Genomic DNA, 25,465 nt, shown 5'->3' on the forward strand with positions numbered 1-25,465 from the left:
GTGTTGATGAGGAGATGAAATGGGTTTGCCCAGGAACAGGGGAGGTGTGAGCTGAGGACAGCTCCTGCCTGGGTCCTCCCTCTCTGGCAGAGGGTGGCAGGTGGGACTCACCCTCCATCGCATACTTCATGTCCTGAGCAAAGAGGTTCCACATCACCTCAGCACTGATCTTCCCCACGTTCAGTTCCTGGGGGAACCTGGGGCGAGGGGAGAGTGTGAATCACAGAATCGTTTAGGGTGGAAAAGGCCTCCAAGGTCATTGAGTCCAACCTGTGAATGATCCCCCCTTGTCACCCAGCCCAAAGCACTGAGTGCCAGATCCAGGCCTTCCTTGGACACCTGCAGGGGTAGGGACTTCAAACTTCCCTGGGCAGCCCCATCCAATGCCTGGCCATCCTTTCCATGAATTCTTCCTGATGTTCAACCTGAACCTCCCCTGGCACAGTTTGAGGCTACGAACATAGGGTGAATCAGCCCTCCATGTGGACAGACATCCCTCACACACCTCCCAGCAGTCTCAGCCTTCCTATCTGCAGAATGGATGTGATAATCACTTCCAAAGGCCTCAAGATCCCACTGCCTCCACATGGGCACAGCAGTGTTTCTTTCCCCAGCATCTACTCACTGGTTCAGGCAGGGCGTGTAGGAGTTCTTGTCTTCCTCAATAATGGAGACAATCAGGGTGATGAGCTTCGACCAAAAATCCAGGTTTTTGATGCTGGGGCCCTGCTCCTCGGGGGGCACCTCTCCTTTCTTAGTCTGGAGGTGCAGGGAGACAGTGAAGAATTTGGTCACCCAGTACAGGGCTCAACTTTGTGTTAGGGCTAACAAGGGAGCAGGAGGGAATACCCTGGAGGACCCATGCAACCCCCTCGTCTGTCCTGATCTCAACCCCACAGCTCCAACTCCAAGGCCTGGGGATCATTCTGCACATTGAGCACTCTGGAGAGGGAGCAGGAGTATGAGGAAAAGGAGGAGGGCATGGGATGGGGAGGTCAGTGCCCAGCATTCCCCCTGCCTCACACACCGGGTCTGTCTGGTACTCGCGGCTGTAGAGCTCGTGGCAGTTGTTGAAGATGTACTCGTAGGTGGAGTTGAGACAGGCCTTCACGCAGTCCTTCACCACCTGGCTGGCTCGTGGGGGGCTCTGCAGCTCCTGGACCTGGTGTGCAGGGAGAGCATGGTTTTTGGAGCACCCCCAGACACCCACCCAGGAGCAGCACAGGCCAGCACAGCCCCAACCCACAGAGAACCAGGGCCAAAGAGAGCCGGATCCCCTGAGGGGTAGGGTGAGTGGGGCGCCCAGCAGTACCTTCATCCGAAAGAAGGTGATGCTGGTCAGCAAATCCACTGTGGACTTCAGGTCCTGCAGCCGTTCGGGGCTGCTGGCAGGGAAGTTGTTCTGGAAAGGAAAGAGGGGAGTTGCCCTCAAAATTCACAAGGGCAGGTGAGGGTGAGGGAGCAGTCACCTGCTGCTTCAGGTGGGGACACTGAGGCAGGGCAGGCACCTTACCCGGTACATGGAGAGGTCGATGCGCAGGGAGTTGTGCAGCTGGTCCAGGAGCTTGACAAAGCGATCTTTCTGTGGAGAAACGCCCCGGGGGCAGGTGAACAGGGCAAAGGCGGCAGGCACCGACCCCACCCCCCTGCCCTTGTCTCTCTCTGCTCTCAGCTCAGCCCTCTCCTTCCTTCCTTCCTTCCTTCCTGCCTTCCTGCCTGCCTTCCTGCCTTCTGAGCCCTGAATGGGCAGGACATGCCTGCAGAGAAGAGCATCTCCTTGCTGGTGGCTGGGGCTCACTGAAAGCCCTCAGCAGCTCCTGGGGCACATGTGGCCATGCCAGGTGCTGTTCAGGACGGAGAGGTGACACCACGTGTCCCCTGTCATTCCTGGAAGGCTGACAGGCTGATCTGTCTGCCCTGCCCACTGGAACACCTCTGAGCCTGGGCTCGGACAAGAGTTGGGAGAGGGGCTGCAGGATCAGTAGCCCCTCAATTGGGGCTTTCCAAGAGCTCAAGAAAAAGGGCAGGGAAAGGATATGCAGTGGTTGCCCATCTTCAGGGTGGCCCCAGGAGTTGGACATTTCCATGGACTCCTCACTCACTCCACTGGGCTGCATCAAGGGACATGAGCAAGAAACACCCCATGTAGGGGGTCTCCACTGGGGCTGAGGGGCTGTAGTTCAGCTCAGCCCAGCTCCCATCCAGAGAGCACAGGGCAGGATGCAAATCCCATCTTGGGTTGTGGACTGGATCAAGGGTCAGAGACAAAGCAATCATAGAATCCCAGACTGGTTTGGTTCGGAAGTAACCTTAAGGACCACTTTATTCTACTCCCTGCCATGAGCAAGGACACCTTCCACTATTCCAGGTTGCTCCAAGCCCCATCCAATCTAGTCTTGACCACTTCCAGGGATGAGGCAGCCACAGCTGCTCTCAGGGCAACCTCAGTCCTCACTCCCTCACAGGGAAGAATTTCTTCCCAATATTGGCCCCAAAATGTCATTGGGGAGCATTTCCCTTTGTGCTCCTGCTGGTGGAGAGGCTCTGGACAGCCATGTGGGCCTCCCATGAGAGCCCTGGGCACCCCCCTGGCTGTGCAGGGTCAGGGCTGACCCGCAGGGCTCTGGAGCAGAGTCTGAGTCCTGGGTAAGAGCACAGGGGTGGGAGGGGCAGCGAGTCCTTGGCTCGGCCATGCCCACAGCCTGTGCTGGCCACCGCAAACCTTCGGCGCTCGCGGGGATGGCCCAGCCGGGCCCTGGGCCGGGCGTCCCCAACACCCAAGGAGCGGCCGCAGCACTCTAACACGGGACACGACGGGTACTCAGGGTTAAAGCGACACGGCCGGGCACTTTAGACCCAACCTTAGGCTCTCTAAAAAAAGAGAAAGAGACAAGTTTTTAAAATCCTCCATGTTAGAGAAAAGGCGGGTTTTTGGTTTCCTTCTCTTGCGTGATCCGGAGGCACAGCTCACTCGGCTCTAGCTACCCCCTGCAACAGGCACGTGGAGGTGAGCCAAAGCTGCCCGAGCTGTGCTCGGCCCTGGCTGTGTCCCTGGCTACCCGGCACCTTGCTGCACCCGGGGCTGGGCACTGACCCCGGCTCGACCCATGCACACCCAGAGCGACCATTTCCTGCCTCTGGGATGGCACGGGTGGGGCAGCCGAGGTGAGGGCTCGGCCCCTCCTCACCCACATCCCCAGGGGGCACCCAGCCCTACCACAAACTCGCCCAACTTGGCACCCAGTGGTGCTGGCACAACTGGCTGAGTTTGCAGCAGGCCAGGGTCCCCCAAAGCACACGAGGCTGTGCAAGACCCCCCAGGAAGTGCAGGGGTAGGTCGTGGCCACACGCTTCTGATTTTGCCACCAAGGTGGCCCCCCCTCCTGGCACACTGCCACACAGGGTCCCAGTTTGCTCAGGCTCCCATAATAATTTGGGGAGCAAATTTAGCCCTTCTCCTGGGAAGGTGGTGGCTCTTTTTCCTTCCTGAAACACAGGAGTGGGATGATTTTTGGGGCAAGCAGGGGCTGACCCCACTGCTGCCTGGCTGCAGGTTGGAGCGGGGTGTTTTGCACAGCTCGTTTTGCTTCTCAAGCCCCCCACCCCCTCCCAAAGAAAGGAGAGAAAAAGAAAAGAGCGTTTACGTACCATGGGACTTACCCCGAAATTGGAGGCGGCAAAGCGGTCGGAGGCATTGGCATTGCTGGAGGCGGTGGTGTGGGCATAGTAGGCGTTGATGTTGGCCAGCAGGGTGCTCATCACTGCTGGCACACCGGGGCACATGTACTTGGAGGAGAGGCAGGCAAAATGCCTACGGAGAGAAGGGTCAGCTGAGGGTTTAGGGCCATGGGATGGGATGCAGGGTTTGGGGTGCATAAGTCATTGAATCCCAGAGCATCCCAAATTGGAAGGGACCCCCAGGGATCATCAGCCCAGCCCCTGTCCCTGCCCAGACCCCCCAACAGCCCCACCCTGAGCAGCCCTGAGAGCGCTGTCCAAACGCTCCTGCAGCTCTGGCAGCCTCGGGGCCGGGACCATTCCCTGGGGAGCCTGGGCAGTGCCAGCACCCTCGGGGGGAAGAACCTTTCCCTGAGCTCCATGCCAAGGTCTGGCACAGCTCCAGCCCTCGCTGGGCTCCAGGAGCTGTCCCAGAGCAGAGCTCAGCCCCTGCCCCTCTGCCTCCCCTCGGGAGGAGCTGCAGCCCCGAGGAGCCTCCCCTCATCTCCTGTGCTCCAGCTGAACGAGCCAAGTGCCCTCAGCCGCTCCTCAGACCTTCCCCAGCTCCGTGTCCCTCCTTGGGACACTCTCCAACAGCTTTGCGTCCTTCTGATTTTGTGGTGCCCAAACTAGACACAGGATCTGAGATGAGGCTGTGCCAGAGTGCATTGGGAAGGGGAAAGATGGGTGCACAGGTTTGGGGCCAGTCTGCACCCATGGCAGGGAGATGAGTGCCAATGGCAGCAGGAGAGGCAGATGGGAACAGTAACCCTCCACTTGGGGGCTGGGTGCAGCCCCTCTGAACCAGATGGGGGCAGAGGACTCACGTCATGGCCTGGTAGATGGACTCCACCCCATAGCGCATGGCAAACTCATCCACGATCTCCTGTGCTGTCTCATCAAAGTACACCTTCCATGCATCATCCCCCTTGGCGTCAGGGATCTTCACCACCCCGTTGTTTTGCAAATCCGTCACAAAGTGGAATAGGTTCTGGAGGTACACATGAGTCCTGTCAGCTCCCCAGGGCAGGTGGTGGCGGGGTGGCACTGCTGGGGAGGGGGCCGTGCCCCCTGTGCCTGTCTGGGCTGCTCACCTCATGCAGGCAGGTGTACTGAACGTGGTAAGGAGCCACCTTCTCCTCGCCCTTGATCTCCACGCTGATGTGCAGCCGGATGGCTCCCGACACTGCAGACTTGTCTGTGCGCTTGTCTGTGGGTGCAGGGAGAGGGACAAGGTGTGAGGCTTCCCCGGGGGCAACCCTGCTCACTGCCAGCCCCAAAGGGAAGTACAATGCTCTCGCACAGGGCCAGGGTTGAGGGGACACCAGCACCACGTGCAGCCAGGCTGAGGTGGGATTTGGCCACATTTCCAGCCACTAGAGACATGGCCTTTCTGGGCCTCGGTTTCCCTTCTGCAGGCGACTGGTGCTCTAGAACCTTCCGGGTAGAGGGTCTTCAAAATGACCCTGAAAACACTTTATCCTGACGGCTTTTGATATTAAATTGCTTCTAAGAGCAGACCCTGCTGCAATAGCCTTCAGCCTATGGCTGGCAGCACTCCCCTTGGAGTCCAGGGCAGGGGTTCCCAGCACGGTCAGGATGTGTCAGCCCTGAGCCCAGGGCGAGGGCCCCAGGCTGTGCTGCTTACCGAGGTTGTACCAGACGTCCATCTCCCCGCTCAGGGTCCGGACCTCGATGATGGTCTGGCCCAGGAAGTCATCGGATTCCCTCTTGAAGCGCTGCTTGACGCGGGACTTGATGTCATCATCCTCGTCCCACACACGGACCTTGATGCGGTCAGAGGAGTTATGGCACTCGCTGGGAAGGTGACAAAGGCAAGCTCCAGCACGAGCAGTGAAACCTTTCCAGCTACTCCCCATCACTGCTTCCCTAAACAAAAGGGACTAGCACAAAGCAGAAACTGGGGAAGAGAGCAGATGCAAGGGCACCAACCTCCTCCTAGTGGGCTCTGTGCCACACCCAGGCAGCCCCAGCACAGCCTGGATCAGCCCCTGGAGTCACATGCTCATGGCATAAAACAGAATCCTAAGGGACCCCAGAACCTCAATGGAGGCAGGATGAGGCCCAGCTGGCTCCCCCCACCCTACTGGGACATGGCAAGAGCCAGCACAGGCTGGCACAACCAGGCTGTGGTTGTGAATGTGAATGGGGAAGACCAGGGGTCAACTTACAAATGGAAATTCTCCTCCCAGACCGGGTTGAGATTGCCGTAGATAGTTTTAGTCCTTTTTTTGGTCTTTCCAACCTGGACAGTGACATAGGGGTCACTGGAACCTGTCTTATCCTTTGCTTGCAGGCCCTGGGCACAGACCACTGCAGCACAGCACAGCACAGCAGAGAGAACAGAGAGAGAGAAGTCAGTGCCACAGCCACACGAAGATCCCTGAAACAGGCACCTGTGTCCCCCCAGGGGCTGAAGCTGCCTGGCAGAATGAGGGGTTGGACACTGGGGACATTCCCAGGGTCCCCAGTGCTGAAGGTGACAAGCTGCTTACCCGTGATGCTGATCTTGGCTGACCATTTGGAGGTGCCATCCAGGACACTCTGCTTGACTGCCTTCATCTGCTGTGTGTGTGTGGTCTTGTTGACCCCAAACACCTCCTGGATCAGCTCAAATATCTCTGGCTTGTTGCGCTCCCGGATCTTCATGCGGTCCTTGAGCACCATGATGATGTTCTGGGTCCGGTCCTCTGCTCCATGCTTGGAGCTCTTCTCTGCTGCTCCTGGGAGAGGACAGGCATGGGTGAGATGGGCTGGGGGGCTGGTGGTACCCAGGACAGAGACAAGAGCTGCACAGCTTGGCATGGTGGGCTTGGGGACAGGGACAGGAGGAAATGGCCTCAAGTTGCACCAGGGAAGGTTTATGTTGGGTATCAGGGGAAACTTCTTCCCCAAAAGTGTTGTCCAGCCCTGGGTCAGGCTGCCCAGGCAGTGATGGTGTCACCCCTGGATGTGTGCAAAAAACAAGTGGCTGTGGCACTTGAGGACATTGTTTAGTGGTGACTGCTAAGGGTGCTGAGTTGTTGGTTGGACCTGATAATCTTAAAGGTCCTTTCCAGCCTTAACAATTTCAATGGTTCTACAATTCCATGCATGAATTAATTCAAAGCTGGAGGGATCTATCCCCTGCCCAGGATGAGTCTGCTCTGCCCACCACTCTTCCCATGCCCAGGTCAGGAGCGGAGCTCTCTGGGGCTGCTCCCTCCTCCCTCTGCAAGGTGGGAAGGGACAAGGCTGAGGGCCCCACGTCCTTACTCTGCAGGCAGTCAGCGTTGAGCAGGTCCTGGCACTTCTCATGGCACTTGACGCCGCACTCGGCACAGCGCATGCCCTGGCGGGCAATGCCCCACAGCAGCCCCTCACACTCGTAGCAGTAGGTGGGGGTGGTGGCGGTCCACACCTCAAAGTTGTGGGGCGTTGTGCAGGAGATGGGGTACACTAAGGCTTGCAGGGTCTTCTTGTAAACATGGTTTTTCTGTGCAGGGACAGGGGAGAGACCGGGAGAAACTCTGAAGCAGGGCAGAGGATGTACTTGAGGACATTGATTTATTGGTGGTGGTGCTGGGTTGACAGTTGGACTTGATGATCTCCTAAGTCCTTTCCAACCCTAATGATCCCACGATTCTATCCTCAGGTGCTGCCATGAGCATCTCAGATGCTCAGACATCACCAGAGGATGCTGGTGGGGCACAGACTCTGCACCTCTGTTGCTGGCCTGGCCCCTGAGACTCAGTTTCCTCCTCCCAGCCATCCCCAACCCAGCCCATCCCAGCACCTACCAGCTCCTCATTGTTCAAGGTGCTCGAGGCCAGCGCAGATGTGATTCCCGCTTTCCTGGACTGGACCAGGGACTGTGGAAAAGAAAGTGAGTTCCCAGATCCAGCAGAACATGAGAGCTTCTTCCTACACCCCCAGTGGCTGTGAAACACCCAGGACAGACCCTGATCCCAGACAGGGAAGGGTCCTGGCTGCATGTGAGCAGTGGGGACAGTGCAGCCCCCATTGCTGCCAGCACTGCTGTGCAGTGGGACTGGAACCAGTGCCTATAACACTCCCAGTTCAGCCCCAGTGGGGCAGAGCCTCTCGCCATGTGTCTGAGACCCCTGGGGAGACGGGGTGGGGGGCACTTACCATGGCCTGTGGGCAACCAGGGCCAGCGAGGGGGGAATAAAAAGGCATTAGTGCAAACATTTCCCAGGAAAGCCCCTTCCCTGCCAGAACCAGTGGGAATTGGGGAAATACCCCCTCATCCAGCACTGAGCAGTCTGTGGTGGGGGCACTGTGTCCCCAAGCCACAGCACTGGTTACAGCCTGCAAATCCCAGCAGGGAAAGGCAGCAGACCCCCAAACCCCGAACATTGCCCACCCCATCACCCCCCACCCCCAAAACACCAACACAGCACAGTGCAGAAGCATCAGCAGCTGCCCAAGAGGGCTGGGGTGGGGGCACCAAGTTGGGGACAGCAAGGGGGTGGGGGGATGGGGAGAAGCAGGTTGGGAACAGGAAGGTGGCACCCCAGGGAGGCACACAGTGGAGCTGACAAGGTGTAAAGAGAGGGGGAAGGGCACCTAATTCTGGGGGACAAGGGTGTCTTGTTTCCAAAATCGCTGTCTCTTGTCATCAGGAGCAAGAGGGGACCAGCAGTGACCCTGTGCAAGAGCCTAGGGACTGGAGGGGATGCCATCATGGGGGGCCCATACATCGGGGGTCTCCAGCCCCATACACTGGGGCAGTGGGGACAGGAGCACAGGGTCTGGGCAACTTGGAAAAGCCACTGCCAGCCCTCCCCTGCTACGGGGGTCTGTCTGTCCAACACCAGTGTGGTCCAAGCTCCATGGCTGTGGACAGCTTGGCATGGCAGCTGGGACAGGAAGGGACCAGGGATACAGCACCACTAAAAAAATGGGAAACCAAATATGGCCCTGGGCAACCTCAGGCTGATGCTTGGGGTAGGGACCAGAGCTCCGTTAAAGAGAAGCACCCTTGGGGAAGGGAGAGCCCAGCTCCCCACTGCAAGGAGGGCCGGAGCCCCCCAGGCAGTGTGGGACCCCCCCGGCCCTCTTTGGCAGGGCTGGGGGCACCAGGGCTGGCCGGCAGCCCCAAGGGCGCTGTCTCTTTAACCCCTTGCACCGCGCTCACCAGATCGCTGACTAGAGGGAGAGATTTGCGTCCAGGCTTAATGTCGGGCATGCTGTTAATGCAGCGCAGAAACCTTACAGCCGCCCCCCTGCCGCAGGGAAGGCCCAGCCAGGCCACAGGAAAGAAAACAGAGAACACAAGCCATGTTAGAGGCAGCTGGGGAGCGGGGCACGGGCGGCGCAGTCCGGTGGGGCGCAGCAGGAGCAAAGCTGGCAGCTGTGGGGGGGTGCCTTGGGAGGAACCTCACCAAATCGCTAACTAGGGGGATGGGTTTTCGCTTGCGAATGTCCGGCATGCTGTCTATAATGATCAGCCCACCACCAGGCCTGCAAGAGAGAGGAGAGTCAGAGGGCAAGGGGAAACTGAGGCAGGAAGGGGCCCCCTGTTGTTGCCCCATGGTCACTCAGCACCTCAGAGAACCATGGAATGCTTTGGATTGGAAGGAACCTTGAAGCTCATCGCATTCTGTACCCTGCTAAGGGCAGGGACACCTTCCACTAGATCAGATTGCCAACCTGGCCTTGGATACTTCCAGCGATCCAGGGGCAGCCACAGCTGCTCTGAACAACCTGTGCCAGAGCTTCACCACTGTGATAGGAAAGGAATTCTTCTCAATATCTAGGACTTGGTGAATATGACTGCAAAGCAACCCCTGTGTGGCCAGGGACCCACCCATGGGATTTCCATCCCCACCACCACCCCAGCCAGGGTAGGGATCACTGGACTAAAAACTAAGGAGAATGGGATTTTGGCAAAAACAGTGATTTTTCCCCACATGAAGCTTAACGGTGAAACTCGGGGGAAAACGTGCCCATTTGGCTTAGTCAGCTTTGTCTTTGCAGTGTGAGGCTGGAGAGCTAGGGTTCCCTCTGGAACCCCAAAGGGGAGCACTGAGCAGGTGAGCCTCAACTTTTGCTGCAAGAGAACCCAAGGCAGGAATGGAACTTCAAAACCCTGTCGGAAAGAAATCCCTGGAGTGACCTGGGGGTTCTTAGGCAACCTACCACATTCTGCCCAGGTCCACGGCAGGGCTGTCTGTGAGGGCAAGACAGGACTGAGGCCTCCAGCCCGTCCAGGTGAGAGGCTCAGGATTCCCCATGACACCACTCCATGAGGGAAGCAGGAGTTGCCGCCCCTCCTCATCCCCATCTCAACTCACCTCCTCACTCTCCCCTTCAGCAGCAGCTCTTGGGGTCACAGAGCAATGTCATGTCTGCTGGCTGCTCCAAAAGTGCTGACCAGCCCCAACATTCAGCTCCAAAAGACTGGCCTCCCTGCATGCTCACAGCTTGGCAACCCTTCCCCACACAAGCCCATTAATGCTGAGCTCATTAATCACATCCTAATGAGGAGTGGGGCTGAGATCCCGGGGGGCAGAGTGTACTCAGCTTCCCCTTGTACTCACCCGCCTTTGAACCACAGGGATTTTTCTCCATCACCTTCCCCGCGGGCCTGGAAAACAAGGAACAGGGTCAGGGCACAGCAAGAGCCAACAGCATGGGAACAGCCCCCCCCAGGGCAGTGAATGCCCACAGCACTGGGGGAGCATGGAAGGATGAGCAGGGTGGGCAGAAAAAAGTGTGCTCCAAAACCAAGGGGGTTCTTCCCAGTAAAGAGCCAGCACTGGGAATAAATCTCTTTAGGAGGCTGACCTGGATGAGCAAGTGGGTGGGCTTCAGCAAAGGGGATGAGGCTGGCAGTGCAGAGGACATGGCTACATTGTGTGAAAATTCAGGGCTTGGGGGAGTGAAGAAGCATCACAAAGGCTCAGCAGGTCCTCAGGGACCCCACAGCAGTTGGAAATAAGAGCAGGGAAAAGCCAGAGCACATAGAAGAGAGTGTGTGTGCAGGGATCATCCAGCAGTGCCACCTACCCCTGCAGGCAGGGGATTATTTTGGAGGAGAAGGGCAGAGAGAGACCATTACCCTTCCTTCATGGGCAATCCCTGAGCATACACACACACAGGGAAGGCACACACATGGCTGGGAGGTTCCAGGTGGACATGCTTACCTGCAGGCAGGCTACACCCCTTCCCTGCAGGAAGGGGAGACGCGGGTGCAAGGGCCATGGTGGTGGACAACTGAAAAGAGAAGCGGTGGGGAGGGGGATCGAGTCCCCAGGGAGCGAATCCAGAGCCAAAACAAAAAGAAAAGATGGAGGATGGAGTCTAAAAACAAAACAAAATATTGTCAACTCAACAGAGGGGAGAGGGAGAGGGTCTTGCACCAGCACACGCATGCAGCACACACGGGGGATCCTCAGCACTCCCGGCCCCTCTGGGGCGTCCCCCTCGGTGGGAATGGGGTTGTGGGCACCACTGTTGGCACCACCAAGTCCGTGGATGTCCCTGGAAGCTGCCCAGATGTGGAAAGGGGCCTTGACCTCAGTCCTGAGCTGTGGCAGTGGCCAGGGGGTCCTCACCTCCTGCAGCTGCATGCAGACCTTGTTGAAGGCTCTCAGCCAGTTGGCCTTGGCTCGTGCTTTGGGGTCCTGCACCTCCTCTTCTGCCGGCTCCCTGCAAGCACACACATCCCCTGTCACCTCCCAGCACAGCACCAGGGAGGGCAGAGCAGCCTCACACCCCCAGCAGGTCTGAGGCTGCCACCTGGGGTTCCTGATGTGCCTTGAGACAGCGTGGCCATGGCAAAACTGCCTCTTGGTAAAAAGAAGGACTGAAAAAGCAGCAGGACTCACTGCAAAGGGCAGCCACAATCCTTCTTCTAGGGAGAAGCCAGAAGCTTCCCCACCTTCAAGAGACCCTGCTCTGGGCACCCAAGTGACACACAGGGACAGCTGGTGACACAAGCATGTGAATTAAAACATCTTTTGCCCCCCATCTCCACAGCACAATGTTCTCTGGCCACTTCCCACCACAGCTTCCTGGATAAAGAGCACCCAACACCCCAGTGGTTCCAAGCCCAGGGAAAAGTGTCTGCCTGGATGTGCTGAGTACTGTGGGGCTTTTTCTCCTCTCCTACAAAATCAAGATGTGGAGGAAAAGAAAAGAAATCCTCCAAACATACCAGTCTCCTGGAGAACCTGGTGTGATGCAGCACTGGAGAGAGGAACCCAGAACCACTCTGGGAAGAGGCCATGGGGTGCTCAGGAGATGAAACTGCTGAGACCTGGGAGGCTCTGTCCATACTAACCTGGGATCTTCAGCATTAACCTGTGGTTCTCAGCACTAATCCACAGTCCCCACTGCTACTCTGGGGTCCCAAAAGTTAATTGGGGTCATCAGTGCTAATTTGAGTTCCTCAGCACTATTTCTGGGGGTCTCAACACAATCTGGGGTTCTCAGCACAATCCATAGTGCCCAGCACTAATCCACAGTCCCCATAACCTAGCACAGGACCCCTAAACCCCCTGTCCAGTGAGCACTGCAGGCAGACATGACCTGAGGCCTTCAGTTTCCTGCCAGGTCTTGGGGTAAATATCCAGTTTTTTTAAAAACAGCTTATTACACATTGGTTTAAATTAGAGATTCCAAATTCCTGGTGTGTAATTTAAACTAAATAAAAGGCTGAGAAAGCCCATCACAGTAGTTCACCCCTGCACAGAGGAGTGTCACTCACTGAAAATGGAAATGGTCAATAATGATATTTGAATATTCTGTCCCCAAGACATGAATTATTCACATGCTGCACCAGGAAGCTGACTACTAATTAATTCACTTGTACTGCACAGGAGGCTATGGATGAGCTTTTACCAGGCCTAGGGAGAGGGGTGCCAAGAGCCTGTGCCAGAGGAGAGGACTCATAGCCCTGAGATCCCATTCCCCCAGCCCCGTGTTTGTGCCAGGTTCTAAACCTGCAGCCCTGCAGCCTCAGCAGATTCTTGAACACCTTGAGCCACACTTAGCACAGGGGTGGCTGGGCCCGGGCAGCGTGCCCAGGGTGCTGGCTCTTGCCTGGGTGCCACAAGGTGGGCTTCCCCCACCTCGATGGCTCAGGCACCTGGAAAAGTTCCAGACACAACAGAAGGTCCCTGGTCCTGTGCCAAGCACCAGCACCATCCCTGAGCCATCTCCTCAGTGCCTCCAGGCACAGTGCCATGCCAAGGACACCACAGGTCAGCTTCCCCTCCTACCTCTCAGCTGGTTTTGGGGACTCAGTCTCCAGGGCTGCCTCTTGCATGGGAACTTCTTCTTCTGCCTGCTGGGCCTGGAGGGCCTCAGGGGCTTCCTGGGGAGCAGAGATGTCCTTCTCTTCCTTCCTTTCCTCTTTCCTCTCCTCTTTCCTCTCCTCCTTCCTTTCCTGCTGCTGAGGCTTTTGCTGTGGGACCAGCTGGGGTTGCTGCTGCTGCTGCTGCTGCAGAACCTGCTGCTGCTGCTGCTGCTGCTGTGGCAGGGGTTTCTGTGGTGGTGGGTATGCTTCATGCTCAGGGGGTTCATAGGTGTCCTGCTCCCGCAGTTCCTCCTCCTCCTCCTCTTCCAACTCCTCTTCCTTGGGGTAGCCTTCCTCAGTCTCACTGTAGTCCTCAATGAACTCTTCCTCCTCCTCCTCCAGGTAGAGATCATCATCATCCTCCTCCTCCCAGCGCGGCGAGTCCTTGCGGTAGCTGACGGAGCTGTGGCAGGAGTGGTAGGAGTCCCCGTCCCTCTCGTCCAGCTCCGAGTCCCTCAGGCTCTCGTTCTCGAAGTCCTCGCTCAGCTGGGAGCTGCCCTGGCTCAGCTCGGCCGACGAGGCGTAGCGGCTGCTCCCTGTGGGGCTGAGGGGCGAGGGGACACAAGGACAGGGCTCCCGTGGGTCCGTGGCACCCCAGGCAGAGCCCCGGGGCCCTGCACCAGGGGCGGGAGGATGTGCAGCTCCCATCGGGAGCATTGGGCTCCTCGTCCTGGGAGCCAAAGGCACAGAACCAGGAAACTCCATCGGCTGGAACCAGCCCCCCAGGCAGGGGCACTCTGAGCTCCGTGCCTGTGCCTGGGCTGAGAGCGGGGATGGGGCTGACAGCGTCTGTCCCCTAGGCTCAGCCCAGCCAGGGGTGGGGGCAGCAGCACCCCCAGCCAGATCCTGCCTCCTGCTGCTGCCAGACAACCTGTCCTGCCCTGACACACAGATCTGTCACCAGTGCTCCACGCAGCCCTCCCAGGAACCCCACCCCAGGACGCCCCTGCAACCCCCTCAATCCTCTTGACACCATGCCTACTCAGGGGGTCCCCTCTGCTCTTGCTGCCAGGCCAGACTCCTTCCCCCACCCCATCTGCCCCCCAGGCCCTTCCAGCCCCCTCCTCTCACAGCTGCCTGCACTGGGAGGCCCACAGGGGCCCTGTGCCCCAGGAGGCTGCCAGGGACAGGGCAGCCCCACAGCTCCGTGGGGACAGGCTGACAGAAGCAGACATGCAGACAGGACAGGGACATGCCGAGGAAGAGGCCGACACCACGTCTCCAGCACTGGCAGCCAGGGCTCAGGGGGTGTGTGAGGGGACAAAGGTGAGGGGTTGGGCTGGGCAGAGCCCACGGTGGCTGAGCCAGGCCGTGGAAAGCCAGGGAATACCACAGGGAAGAGGGTGCTGGGGGATGGCTCAGGGTGGTCGCAGCTGGAAGGGGTACTGGTATCATCCAGGTGCTTTGGGAAGGAGCACTTGGGGGCACAGGGATGCAGGAGACAGCTCACGCCTGGAAGCCCCACACCTCCCTATCCTGATCCTGGCCAGAAATGAGAGAGGTGCTCTTGGCACATCACAAGATCCCAAATCACTGCATGAAGCTTTTGCCCAGACAGGCACACCCTAGCAGTTGACCAGCAACAGGGGGTGGCATTTGAGTCCCCAAGGGCCCGGTGCCACACCCGCTGACCTGACAGGGAACAGGCAGCAGTGCTGCCAGACAGTCGCAGTGCCAGCAAATGGGACCAGGATGCTGGGATGTCACCCCATGACCTGGTGTGCAGCAGCAAGAGGGGCTGGGGGGACACCTGGAGCATCCCAAAGCTGTCCCTGCGCAAGGCCGATTCGGGACGGGGAGGGTGGCACAAGGCCGCCCTTGCCAGGACTGGTGTTGGCCTCACCATGGCTGCAAGGACCGACCACAGCACTCTGCGACGGCACACGGCACACGGCACAGGTAGCGACCCACCTATCCGATAGGTCTAGGGACCGCCTGCTCTCAAGGGAAGGCTGGCGGCTGGTCCGCCTGCTCGACTCAGAACCGGACTCAGCGTCGCTGCGTCCGTTTGCGGCAGAGTCTACGCTACCATAGCGTCTGCCAGGGGAGGAGAGGAACATGGTCAGCGAGGTCCCACCACCACCCGCCACCCCCTGCTGCCACGGGGACACTGGCAGGGAGGCTCTGTCCACCTGGATGGGGCTGGCACTTTGGGCTGAGCTCTGGCACGTCTGTGTCCCCAGCCACCCCACACTCCACTGCCCAGCTCCCAGCAGGGACAGCCAAGGGTGGGGGATCCCAAACCCAGTGAGGACAGAGGAGGGCAGTGACCCAAAAGAGTTTGAAAACTTCCCAGTGAGAAGGAAAGGCTTGGATGAGGCCAGCACCACCCCACTCTTCCTCACCTCATCCTTCCCTGTCACCCACCGCACTGGGAATGCCATCCCTGGCGTCACCCTGGGGACCTGCTGGCTTCTGTCACCTGCGGGGGAGGTTGAGAGAGACGGGCCCAGGGTGAGCTGGCTGTGGCCACTCTACCTGATGGGAGCCTGGTCCGAGTAGTCCATCTCGTAGCTCTGCATGGAGTCAGTGTAGGAGTCGCGGGAGCTCTGCTGCTGGTGCCTCATGGGGTACTGGTGCACAGAGGCGTTGGGCTGGGACGTGGTGTAGTAGGGTGGGGGGATGCTGTTGCTGGTCTCGCTGCGGTAGTCACTGTCCCGGTCATCCACGGTACTGTCGGGGTCATCGTCTGCAAGGGGCCACAGTGAGTGGGGCAGAGGATGGCCCAAATCTGCCCCAGACCCTGCACAGGCTCTTTAGTGCCACCACTGTGTCCCCACCGCTGTGGGACCATGCTGGGGAGGTGGGCCCAGGGCAGGATGAGGGGCGAGCTGACATGTTATCAGCACAGGAAGGGTTTGGGGGGATGAGGGGAAGGTGGAAGGGGGATTTGGAACATACAGAAGGGGGGAGAGGATGGGGGCAGGGACCCTCCCTCTGTCCCACCAATGTTCCACCACAGAGGCAAAGCCCGAGCTGCTCATTGCCACTAGGACACCCCAAGGGCACAAAGCCCAATAGTGCCACGACCCCACCAGCCCATGGGACAGCCCTGCCCAGGACAGGGCACTTGGTGACACTGCCCTCACCCAGTAGAGAGTCATGGCACAAGGCCACAGGCTAGATCCAAATTCTAGGTCCTCTGAGCCCTGGGCCAGGCAAAGAGGGCTGTGCTGGGGACCCCCAGGCTGGGAAGAGAGGAGTGGACAGGATACTTACTCTGCTGTTCTCCCCAGCCAAAATAATTCCAGTTGCCTACAAAGAAAGGGGCAAAGACAATAAAGATGGAAGCAGCTGGCTGGGAGGAACCAGCATCTCCCCAGAGGGCACACTGGGTTGGGGACACTGCCCTGGAGACAGCCTCCAGGATGGGGCACACCGGCACTGGGACACTGCCTGGGCCTGAACATGAAGACACCAAGCTGGACTGGAGACAGTGCCTGGGATGGGCATGGTGCCACTGACCCAGGCTGGGGACAATGCTATGGCCAGGCATGGTGGCACTGGCAGGGGACAGGACCTGGGGTTGGGCACAGAGGCACTGAATGATGCATGCCCCTGGGGTGGTTACAGAAGGGGATTGAGGTATGTGCTGGGACAAACTGAGCTGCCATCCCAAATGCCTCTGCAGGGCCCCCATCCAACAGCCCTCAACACCAGCCTGCTACCCCTTGTCCCAGAGGAACTATCCTCATCAGCCCCATAGCTCCTATGCCCTGCTACCTTCCACCCACAGGAAGGCTCAGCCACTGTGGAGCTGGGAGACAGCAGAGAAACACTGGCAAACACAGGAAGGACAACAGGAAAGGGGATGGAGACCAGGTATGGGGTGAAGTTGAACCCCACTTGGGTTGGAGTACAATGCCCCAAAGCAGATGTGGAGCCCACCCCTTAAAATTCCTCAGTGTGGGAGTGGGGAGAAAAGAGGGTGTGGGGGTGCCACAGCGGGGCAGGGACAGGGCAGCACTTACAGCACTGTGAGCCATGCACAGGCAGAGGCTTTTCCTGCTCCTCCTGGAAGGCATACTGGGGAGAGAGGGGCTGGTGAGGTCTCCTGCTGGCAGCACTGCCCCTGCCCCCTCACCCCAGGCCTGGCAGCACTCACATCATCCTGGTCCCGCATCGCGTTGAGCTGCTCCAGTTTCTTGGCCCAGTACCTGGCTTCCTCCTCAGGAATATCTGTGAGGGCAAAGACCCCAGCTGGTGCACAGACCTCCCCAAAACAGCCCTCAAGCTTTTGGGGCCACAGGATCAGACCCTCAGCCTCAGCTCCAAAGCACATGAGCAGCCCTGGGGCTGAGGGCAAGGAAAGACACAGCCTGGGCCTGGGGGCCAGGGATGGGGCACCCACCCAGCGGCAGCTCAAAGCGCGTGTCAAGGAGGATGCGGTGGAAAGTCGGATCCTTGGTGCCTGAAATCTCATTGTCAGTCATGATGACCTGGGAGTCGAGTGTGAGCCATTCCCCAGGGCCCTCCTGCCAGGTAAAAATGGGGTGAGGAGAGCTCCCAGACCTCCCTTTAGCTTCCCCACAACCCCAGCACACAGGGTGTGGCCCCAGGCAGGATGGGGAAGGCCCGGCCTGGCCCAAAGGACAACACATGTCCCTTGGGGTTCAGCCTGTGCCTGCCTCCCTACCTCATTGGACTGCCTGATGGTCCGGAGGGGGATCCACACCGTGCCCACCATGGTGTCCCAGATGAGCCCCTTGTTCCACACCTCCACAGTCAGACCCAAGTCCAGCCGATTGATCTCACTGGGGACAGGAAAGGTATCAGGTTACTGCCATGAAGTTAACCCCCCTCAGATCTCAGCAGCCTCCTGGGATCACCCCATCTTCCACCGGTCCCCTCGGGCCCAGGACTCAGATGAGTCCCTCAGATCTGGGGTCAGGGCAGTGGGGCACTCCCCGTGTTATTTATGGGGGGGAGCAGGGATGGGGGAACTTAGGGGACCCCTGGACACTCACAACATGAAGTCCTGCTCCCAGGAGGGCAAGTTGCCCCGCACTGCAATGGTCGTGCTCTTGACATTTTGCACCTTCAGGGTCACGTAGGTGTTAAACTTCTCTGTGGGAACAAGCAGAGGGTGAAATGACCCTCAGTGTGTCCCTACTCCCTGACACCACCCCCTGCCACCCCCACGCACACTTCCCTCAGCACCCCAGTCCCAGGAGGGATCCTACATCTGCCAGGGCTAGCAGGATGTGAGCCCCCTGCTCTGTCCAGGGCACCCCCATTTGTGTGTGTGTGTCCCCAACTTGCCAAATGCTGCCTCCAGAGCTAAGGGTCCCCTCCAACCTCTTCCCCAGCCCTTCCTCTGATTCTGCCACACCCAACCAGCCCAAGAGCCCCCCACCCTCTCCCCTCAGGTGGGCAGGCAGGTGGGGTCTCACTTACCTTGGGGCCCATCATACTTGGCCTTTTTAACTGCAGGGACAAAGGGAGGGAAGAAAATCAGGATGAGACCCTGGGGAAAGGCTGGGGATCCCCACCAGGGTGTCAAGGGGGTTGGAGGACCCCAGTCCTGGTTGACCCCCATGCTCCCCACAGCTGCCAGGTGGGAAAAGTGCTGGGAGGATCCCCCATGCCAAGTGAGAGTGAGGGATCAGATATGAGTTGGAGGTGGGCATCAATGAAGAGAAAATGCTCCCCCAAAAAACCTGCTACTCTGGGACAGCTTGCAACCCCAAATAACCAGCCTTCCTCTGTTGCCCCCCCTTTTGATTGGGGATTTATTTGGAGAAACAGATGATGTTAGCATCCATATCCAGAGGAAAATCTGTGGTCTGGGGGATGCTGTTCCCCACTTGAGTCCCATCCAGGTGGTACCAGCCCACCAGGACCAGGGTTAAGGCTCTCCCAAACCACTGGAAGAGGAAACCCAAACCGCAGGAAAACCGCAGGGTGGGTCAGTGGCTTGTAACCCTCCCTGACCCAAAACAGCCCCAGGGGTGGAGGAGACTCCCCCCCAAAGTCCTATACAGCCCCAAAACACCCCCATTGCATCGCAGCCCTGTCTCCCCCATGGGGGCACAGTGGGGCTGGCTCCCACCCTGCCCATTGCGGGGTGCAGGGAGCCCTCTGATCCTGCTCAGCTCCATGGGAAAGCTGCCCCAGTTCTGGCTGACAGCCCCCAGCTTTACCCCGCTGGGTGGGGGTCGGTCCCCAGCTTTCGGCTGCAGTGGCGGGGGCAAACGGAGCCGAGCACAGCCAGGTACCGACGCTGCCCGTGCCGGGGCGGCGGCGGGGCCGGGGGTGTCCTCGGGGCTGTCGGGAGGGGACCAGGCGGGGAGGGAATGACACAGCACCCGGAGAACGCTTAAATGACGCGGGTGCCAGCGGGTGCAGGACCAACGTGACCGAGCAGGGATGAAAATAGCCCTGGCGACATCCAAGGTAATTTGATTTCGGAGACGTGCCACTCGCCAGCCGCTTATCACCCGCCACCAGCGCCGGAGGGGACGCGAGGCTGCCGCCAGCGCCACGTGCCTCGCAGGGCTGGGAGGAGGCAACCAGAAACCCCGGGGAAACTGAGGCAGGGGAAATCATCGCCTCGCAAAACAGCCGGGGACCCTTTGACTCGGCTGCCTGCCCTGTCACTGAAAGGGTGACACGTTGGGTGGCTTTTTACCCGAAGGAAGGTCACCACCCACGTCACTGGCAGCCATGTTCCCAGGGAATCACAGGGCTGCGGGAGCTGCAGCTTCACTAGAGATGGGGAATTCACACTTGGGGGGTTGGCACAAGGCTCCGGGATCCCAAAGATCCTCGAGTGACACCAGGTTGGGAGCCTAGGGGCTGGCTGGGGATGGCTGGCACCGCTGTGTGTAATAATTATGTAAATTAAATATAATGTATTTATACATTATATTATACATATTATAAATGGATATTATTCTATTCTAATAGAGCATTTGGAGCCAGAACCTGCCTGTGGCTGACAGGGATCCCCCTTCCCCCGGGCCCAGGGGCACCCACTACTCTTCACCAGCTGCTGCTTCCAAAAAGGAATGGGAGAGCAGAGGAAGGAAAAGCTCCAAAAATACCCGAGCTGACAGGAACAAACAATTACCCAGGGAACACGTGGCTTTCCTGGCTGTCATCTCCTGCCAGGGAGAAGTCCTGCTGTCACCATCTGCGGGATGTGATGCCCTCACAACCATCAAAGGGTCCCCAAAGCTGGCACAGGGGTGGCAAGACCTGGGGTGCCATCCTGGGGCTAAATTCAACCTGAGGCCCCAGGCAAGGAGCCAAGAACAGTGTGACACTCATGGATCTTCCCAGGCTGGGGTGATCTGGCTCCTCTCAGATGTTGACCAGTTGGGGAAATTGAGGCAGTAGGCAGCTGGCAGAGATTGGACTGGGAATGGTATGAAAACTGGGCTGGGCTGTTGGCATGCCCCAACAGGCCTGTCTGTCTGTCCATCCCTCTGCCTGTCCACACATCCCTCTGTACATCCATCCAGCTGTCTGTCCATTTACCCTTCTCTCCGCCCACCCATCCCTCCAGCCGCCCACCCATCCCTCCAGCCGTCCACCCATCCATTCTCCCACCCCTCTATCCATCCACCCACCCCTCTGTCCATTTTCCTGTCTCTCCATTCACCCATCCTTCTGTCTATCCATCCACTTGCCTGAGTCCACCCATTCACCCCACCACCCTGCATTTGTCCATCTCCTGTGTCCATCCATTTACCTGTCTCTCTGTGCACTCCCCTCTCTGTTCACCCACCCGTGCCTCTGCCTGTCCACCCCACTATCTGTCCACTCACTGGTGTCTCCACACACCCATCCCTGTGTCTATCCCCCATACATCTATCTGTCCATCCCTCTGTCCTTCATCCAACCCTCTGTCCAACCCTCCATCCATCCTTCCATCCATCCACCCACCCCTCTGTCCTTCCTCTCCCTCTGCCAGTCCACCCACCCACCCCTCAGCCTCCGTGATCATGTCTCCCATCCCCTTCATCCATCTGTCCCTCCGTCTCTCCATCTGTCTCTCCAGATGCCCATCCGCCCGCCTGTCCATCTGTCCGTCTGCCTCCCGCCACTGCAGACACCCCCTCCTGTCCCCGCTCACCCCACACTCCCAGGTCACTCCAGTGCCTGTCACACAGGGACACCCCCTGGCACAAAGCCCCCCAGGAGGGGCAGGGAAAGCCTGGGGGAGGCTTTGGGGTGGCACCCCCACCCCCGGGACCCCCAAAAATAGCATGAGAAGCGTGACCAGCGAGGGGTGACAGGGCACCGGGGGAAGCCCCAACCCACTCGGAGCTGTTCCTCAGCAGCCACCCCCAGCGCCACCGAGGGTGTCACCACATGTGACAATCCTTTGAGTGGCAATAAAGAAGCACGCTGCCAGGGGAGAGTACCGAAATCTGGGGCTGGCTCGGGGGCAGACAGGGGCACACTGGCTGTGGCACTGCCACCAGAGAGGGGCCTGTGACAACCTCAAGGACAAGGACATGTCAGGCAGTGGAGGGGGCACAGCCCCCATCCTGACCAACTCATGCAGCACAAGGAGAGCCCCCTTTTCCTCCAGATTTCGCCTGGGATGGGGAAATCCCAGACACTGTATGCCCCACCTTGTCCCAGCTGTCACCCTGCCACCTCCATCCTATGACTCCGAGACATACAAGTGCTACCCTGTCCCCATCAGGATGTCAAAGGGCCTTGAGAAGGGGGTAAAGGGGCCCCCCACCGACTTCTGTCCTCCCATTACTGAGCAATCCAGACTGACCAGTGAGGCTGAGGCCAAGCCTGCAGGACTCATTTGGGCACCGAGCTGGGCAGGGCTCAGTCTGCTGGATGCAGGGATTTCCTACCTGTGCACTCCCATCAGCTCATCCCAGTATGGGCTGACCAGCACCAGATCCCCTAACTGGGCACACACCACACCAGACCCCCAGGCTCCTACCCTGACCCCCCCAGCTGCCCCGACTCCCACCAGCACCCCCATGCCAGGGCAGACAACACCTGCAGGGGCACAGGGGGCTGCAGGAGGTGGGGCTGGGGCTCAGGCTGTAGTTTGAGGGGAGTATTTAGGGGTTCACAGAGGGAAGTGGGGAGAGTGTGGGATTTGGGGTGCATGGGGTCTGTTCGGGGGAGTGAGAATGTAGAGATACATAGATAGGGATTGATGATTTTGGAACTGGAGGGATTTTAGGGGTCAGGGTGCTTCAGGGTGTAACTGGGGGGTTGGGGATCGATGTGGGGTCTTGGTGTTTGTGATGAGGGGGTGTTTGGGAATGCAGAGGGCTGTATCTGCAGATGGGGATGCCTGAGGATAGGCGTGAGGGGTGGGGTCCTGGGGGGTTGGGTATGGGGGTATATGGGGTATATGCGATGGTGGCACGGGGTGTACGGGCAGGGGTGTCTGGGGGCTGAGCACATGGAGGTCTGAGCTTGAGGGGGGTGTGGGAAGAGACGTGAAGGGGGCAGGACGGGAAGAAGGGGGCTTCGAGGGGGCGGCAAGCTGGAGAGGCTGGGAGAGGCCCCCTCCCCACGGCGGGGCAGGGACACGGAGGGAGCCCGGGGGCGTTTACAGGGGAGCCCCCTCCCTCCCCGGCAGTGCGAAGCTATGGGGCAGCTCCCGCCCCACGGCGCTGGGGCGTTATGAGGGAAGCCCGGGGGTCGTTCCGCGGGGAGCCCCCTTCCCACGGCGGGAGGGGAGCCGCGGGGGGAGCCCGGGAGGGTTCGGGGGAGTCCCGTGCCCATGGGGCGGGAGGAGGCGCGGAGGGAGCCCCGTCCCTCCCGGGGGTTTTCGGGGTCAGGAGCAGCGCTCGGGGGGATCCCGGGGGGCTCCGGGGGATCCCGGGGGGCTCCGGGGGATCCCGGCGCGGGCGGGCGCGCCCACCCCGCGCCCCTCCCCCACCCCGCGCCGGCTCCCGCGCCGCGTGCGCCCCCCCCGGTTCATTCATAAATCCGCGCGCCGGCCGCTCGTGAATGGAGCCGTTCCCACGACCCCCCCCACCGCCGCCCTCCTGCCCACGTCCCCTCAGCCCCGCGCTGCCCCCGCCCCGCCCCGCGCACACGGGCTGCGCGACGCGCCCCCCGCCCGGCCCGTGCCCCGTGCCCCGGTACCTCCGACGCAGAGCAGCGACATGGCGCCGGTGCGGGTGCCGGAGGCCGGGGCCGCGGGGGCGCGGGGGCGCGGGGGCGCGGGGGCGCGGGGGGCCCTGGCCGCCGCCCGGCTCTAGCGCGCCGCCATCTTCCCTCAGCACCGCGGACAGCGCCTGACGTCACCGCCGCCCCCGCCCGCGCGGCGCCGCCCCCGAGCCCCGCCCGGCGCGGGGCCGCGGCGGCTCTGGGGCACGGGGGGCACGGGGGGCACGGCACGGTACGGTACGGCACGGTACGGCACGGCACGGCACGGGGGGACACGGCACGGCACGGTACGGCACGGCACGGTACGGTACGGCACGGTACGGTACGATACGGCACGGCACGGCACGGTACGGCACGGCACGGCACGGCACGGCACGGCACGGTACGGCACGGTACGGTACGGCACGGCACGGGGGGGCACGGCACGGCACGGTACGGCACGGTACGGCACGGCACGGTACGGTACGGTACGGTACGGCACGGCACGGTACGGTACGGTACGGTACGGCACGGCACGGCACGGTACGGCACGGCACGGTACGGTACGGTACGGCACAGTACGGCACGGCACGGCACGGTACGGTACGGTACGGCACAGTACGGCACGGCACGGCACGGCACGGTACGGTACGGTACGGCACGGCACGGTACGGTACGGTACGGCACGGTACGGTACGGCACGGTACGGCACGGTACGGCACGGTACGGTACGGTACTGTGCGGCACGGTGCAGTACGGTACGGCATGGCACGGTATGGTATGGTACGGCACGGTATGGCACAGTATGGTACAGTACAGTATGGTACAGTACGGTATGGTACGGTACGGCACGGTATGGCACAGTACAGTACGGTACAGTACGGTACAGCATGGTATGTTACGGTATGGTACAGTATGGTACGGTACGGTACGACACGGCACGGCACGGCACGGTACGGTACAGTACAGCGGCACGGCGCACCGGCACAGCGGCACGGCACGGCACGTCACCCCCGTACCGCCGCGCACCGGCACAGCCGTACCGCTTCGCACGGCACACAGGCACGGCACGGCACGGCACACAGGCACGGCACGGCACGGCACGGCCGCCCCTCCCCGCGGCACGGGCGGGGATCCCGCCGGAGGCGGGGTCGGAGCTGTCCGGGGCGCCCGGCCGGCTCGCCCAGCCCCGGCGGCCGCGGCGCCCTCCTGTCCCCGGAGCCGGGGTCGCCTGGCTGGCTGGGGCAGCTGTGTGCTGCTGCACAGCCTGGAAGGGCGGTGCTCTTGGGGCGCAGAATTTAGCCCACCCCAGGAATACCCCCCTCCGGGCGTGCTGCACATGTTCAGAGATGGACCGGAGCAGGGGGGGGCACACGGTCCTTGTCACCCCCCATTGCTGTCCCCTCTCTCCTCTGGGCCACCAAATGTGACACCCAGAACATGCTCGGATCTGGCAGTGACCCCAGCTCAGGTGCTGGCCCGGTGGAAGGGGTCCCACATGAGAGTGAAGCAGAGACCTCCCCCTCCATCACTGGGGACACGAGCTCAGACGGGGCTTCCTCCTGTGCCCGTCTGCCTCCTCCTGCCGCGGAGCCCGGCGGTGGGCTCGTGCTGCCGTGCTGCTGATCCTGGTGGCTCTGTGGCACAAAGGTGGCACCACGTCACTCCCACGGGATCGTTGCATCTTGCAGAGACCAGCAGAAAGCGGCATCAGCAACACCAGGGGGAAAAAGAGATGCCAAGGGAAACTGAGGCACACAAGAGTACCTGTGGGAGTGAGTGCCCTGGCCTGACCCTCCAACTGGTCCATCTTCGCTAATGAGTGGTCCCAAAGGAGCAGCAGGGCCTGACCCTCCCAGAGCAGCCCCAGGCCCCTGACAGCGCAGTGCTGGAGCCACGGGTGGCAGGAGATGTGGCAGCTGGACACCCACGTGTGCCCTCACACAGCGCACGCCCCCCGTTCCCCCCACACGCGCACACAGAGCCCCGTGAGGTGACAGCCCAGGCAGGGGGACCCAGTTTGGGCAGCAGGGAGGCCCAGCTGTGAGCAGCCCCACTGCCTTCTCCCTCCCTTCTCCAGGGATAAGGCCCTGGGGGACACTGCAGGGACAGCCCAGGAGCCCGTACGGTGGGCAGCAGTGGGCACAGCCCTTCCTGCCAGGGAAACTGAGGCATAGAGAGCTGGCCTTTGCACCAGTGACAAGCCAGAGGAGGCAGCAGCACCCTGGGCCGTGCTGAGATGCCAAGGCAAGCCCCCAGGTCCAGCTGGCTCAGCAGCAGCCCCTTGCCCAGCACACCCCTTCTTCTGCCCTCTGCTTCCCAACAGCCCTGCCC

At 60.4% G+C, this 25,465-nt stretch overlaps 1 protein-coding gene across 14 annotated transcripts in view; it reads right to left on the minus strand.

Annotated features, from left to right (window-relative positions):
* Positions 1-23,253, minus strand: part of UNC13A (unc-13 homolog A) — a 37,340-nt gene extending 14,087 nt beyond the window's left edge. For 6 of the 14 annotated variants that reach the window (XM_085562619.1, XM_085562615.1, XM_085562611.1 and 3 more), the window contains exons 1-27: positions 20,118-20,163; positions 18,443-18,472; positions 18,013-18,112; positions 17,682-17,799; positions 17,397-17,520; positions 17,151-17,224; positions 17,017-17,071; positions 16,265-16,300; positions 15,524-15,734; positions 14,957-15,082; positions 12,969-13,589; positions 11,301-11,394; positions 10,284-10,330; positions 9,126-9,204; positions 7,518-7,589; positions 6,994-7,213; positions 6,234-6,461; positions 5,910-6,051; positions 5,366-5,535; positions 4,812-4,927; positions 4,545-4,708; positions 3,649-3,811; positions 1,514-1,582; positions 1,313-1,402; positions 1,028-1,162; positions 626-759; positions 112-197 (exon numbers count right to left, since the gene is read on the minus strand). In XM_085562619.1, the coding sequence (XP_085418745.1) occupies positions 112-197; positions 626-759; positions 1,028-1,162; positions 1,313-1,402; positions 1,514-1,582; positions 3,649-3,811; positions 4,545-4,708; positions 4,812-4,927; positions 5,366-5,535; positions 5,910-6,051; positions 6,234-6,461; positions 6,994-7,213; positions 7,518-7,589; positions 9,126-9,204; positions 10,284-10,330; positions 11,301-11,394; positions 12,969-13,589; positions 14,957-15,082; positions 15,524-15,734; positions 16,265-16,300; positions 17,017-17,071; positions 17,151-17,224; positions 17,397-17,520; positions 17,682-17,799; positions 18,013-18,112; positions 18,443-18,472; positions 20,118-20,148 (3,535 nt within the window). In that variant the 5' untranslated portion in view covers positions 20,149-20,163. Of the gene's footprint in view, positions 1-111; positions 198-625; positions 760-1,027; positions 1,163-1,312; positions 1,403-1,513; positions 1,583-3,648; positions 3,812-4,544; positions 4,709-4,811; positions 4,928-5,365; positions 5,536-5,909; positions 6,052-6,233; positions 6,462-6,993; positions 7,214-7,517; positions 7,590-9,125; positions 9,205-10,283; positions 10,331-11,300; positions 11,395-12,968; positions 13,590-14,956; positions 15,083-15,523; positions 15,735-16,264; positions 16,301-17,016; positions 17,072-17,150; positions 17,225-17,396; positions 17,521-17,681; positions 17,800-18,012; positions 18,113-18,442; positions 18,473-20,117; positions 20,164-23,128 lie in introns of those variants that run through there. The other 8 variants (XM_085562620.1, XM_085562617.1, XM_085562610.1 and 5 more) reach the window with 5 other exon arrangements.
* Positions 23,254-25,465: the final 2,212 nt, after the last annotated feature.

The sequence above is a fragment of the Lonchura striata genome, chromosome 28 (genome assembly GCF_050655825.1).
Source record: "Lonchura striata isolate lonStrDom1 chromosome 28, ASM5065582v1, whole genome shotgun sequence".
NCBI classification, from domain to species: Eukaryota; Metazoa; Chordata; class Aves; order Passeriformes; family Estrildidae; genus Lonchura; species Lonchura striata.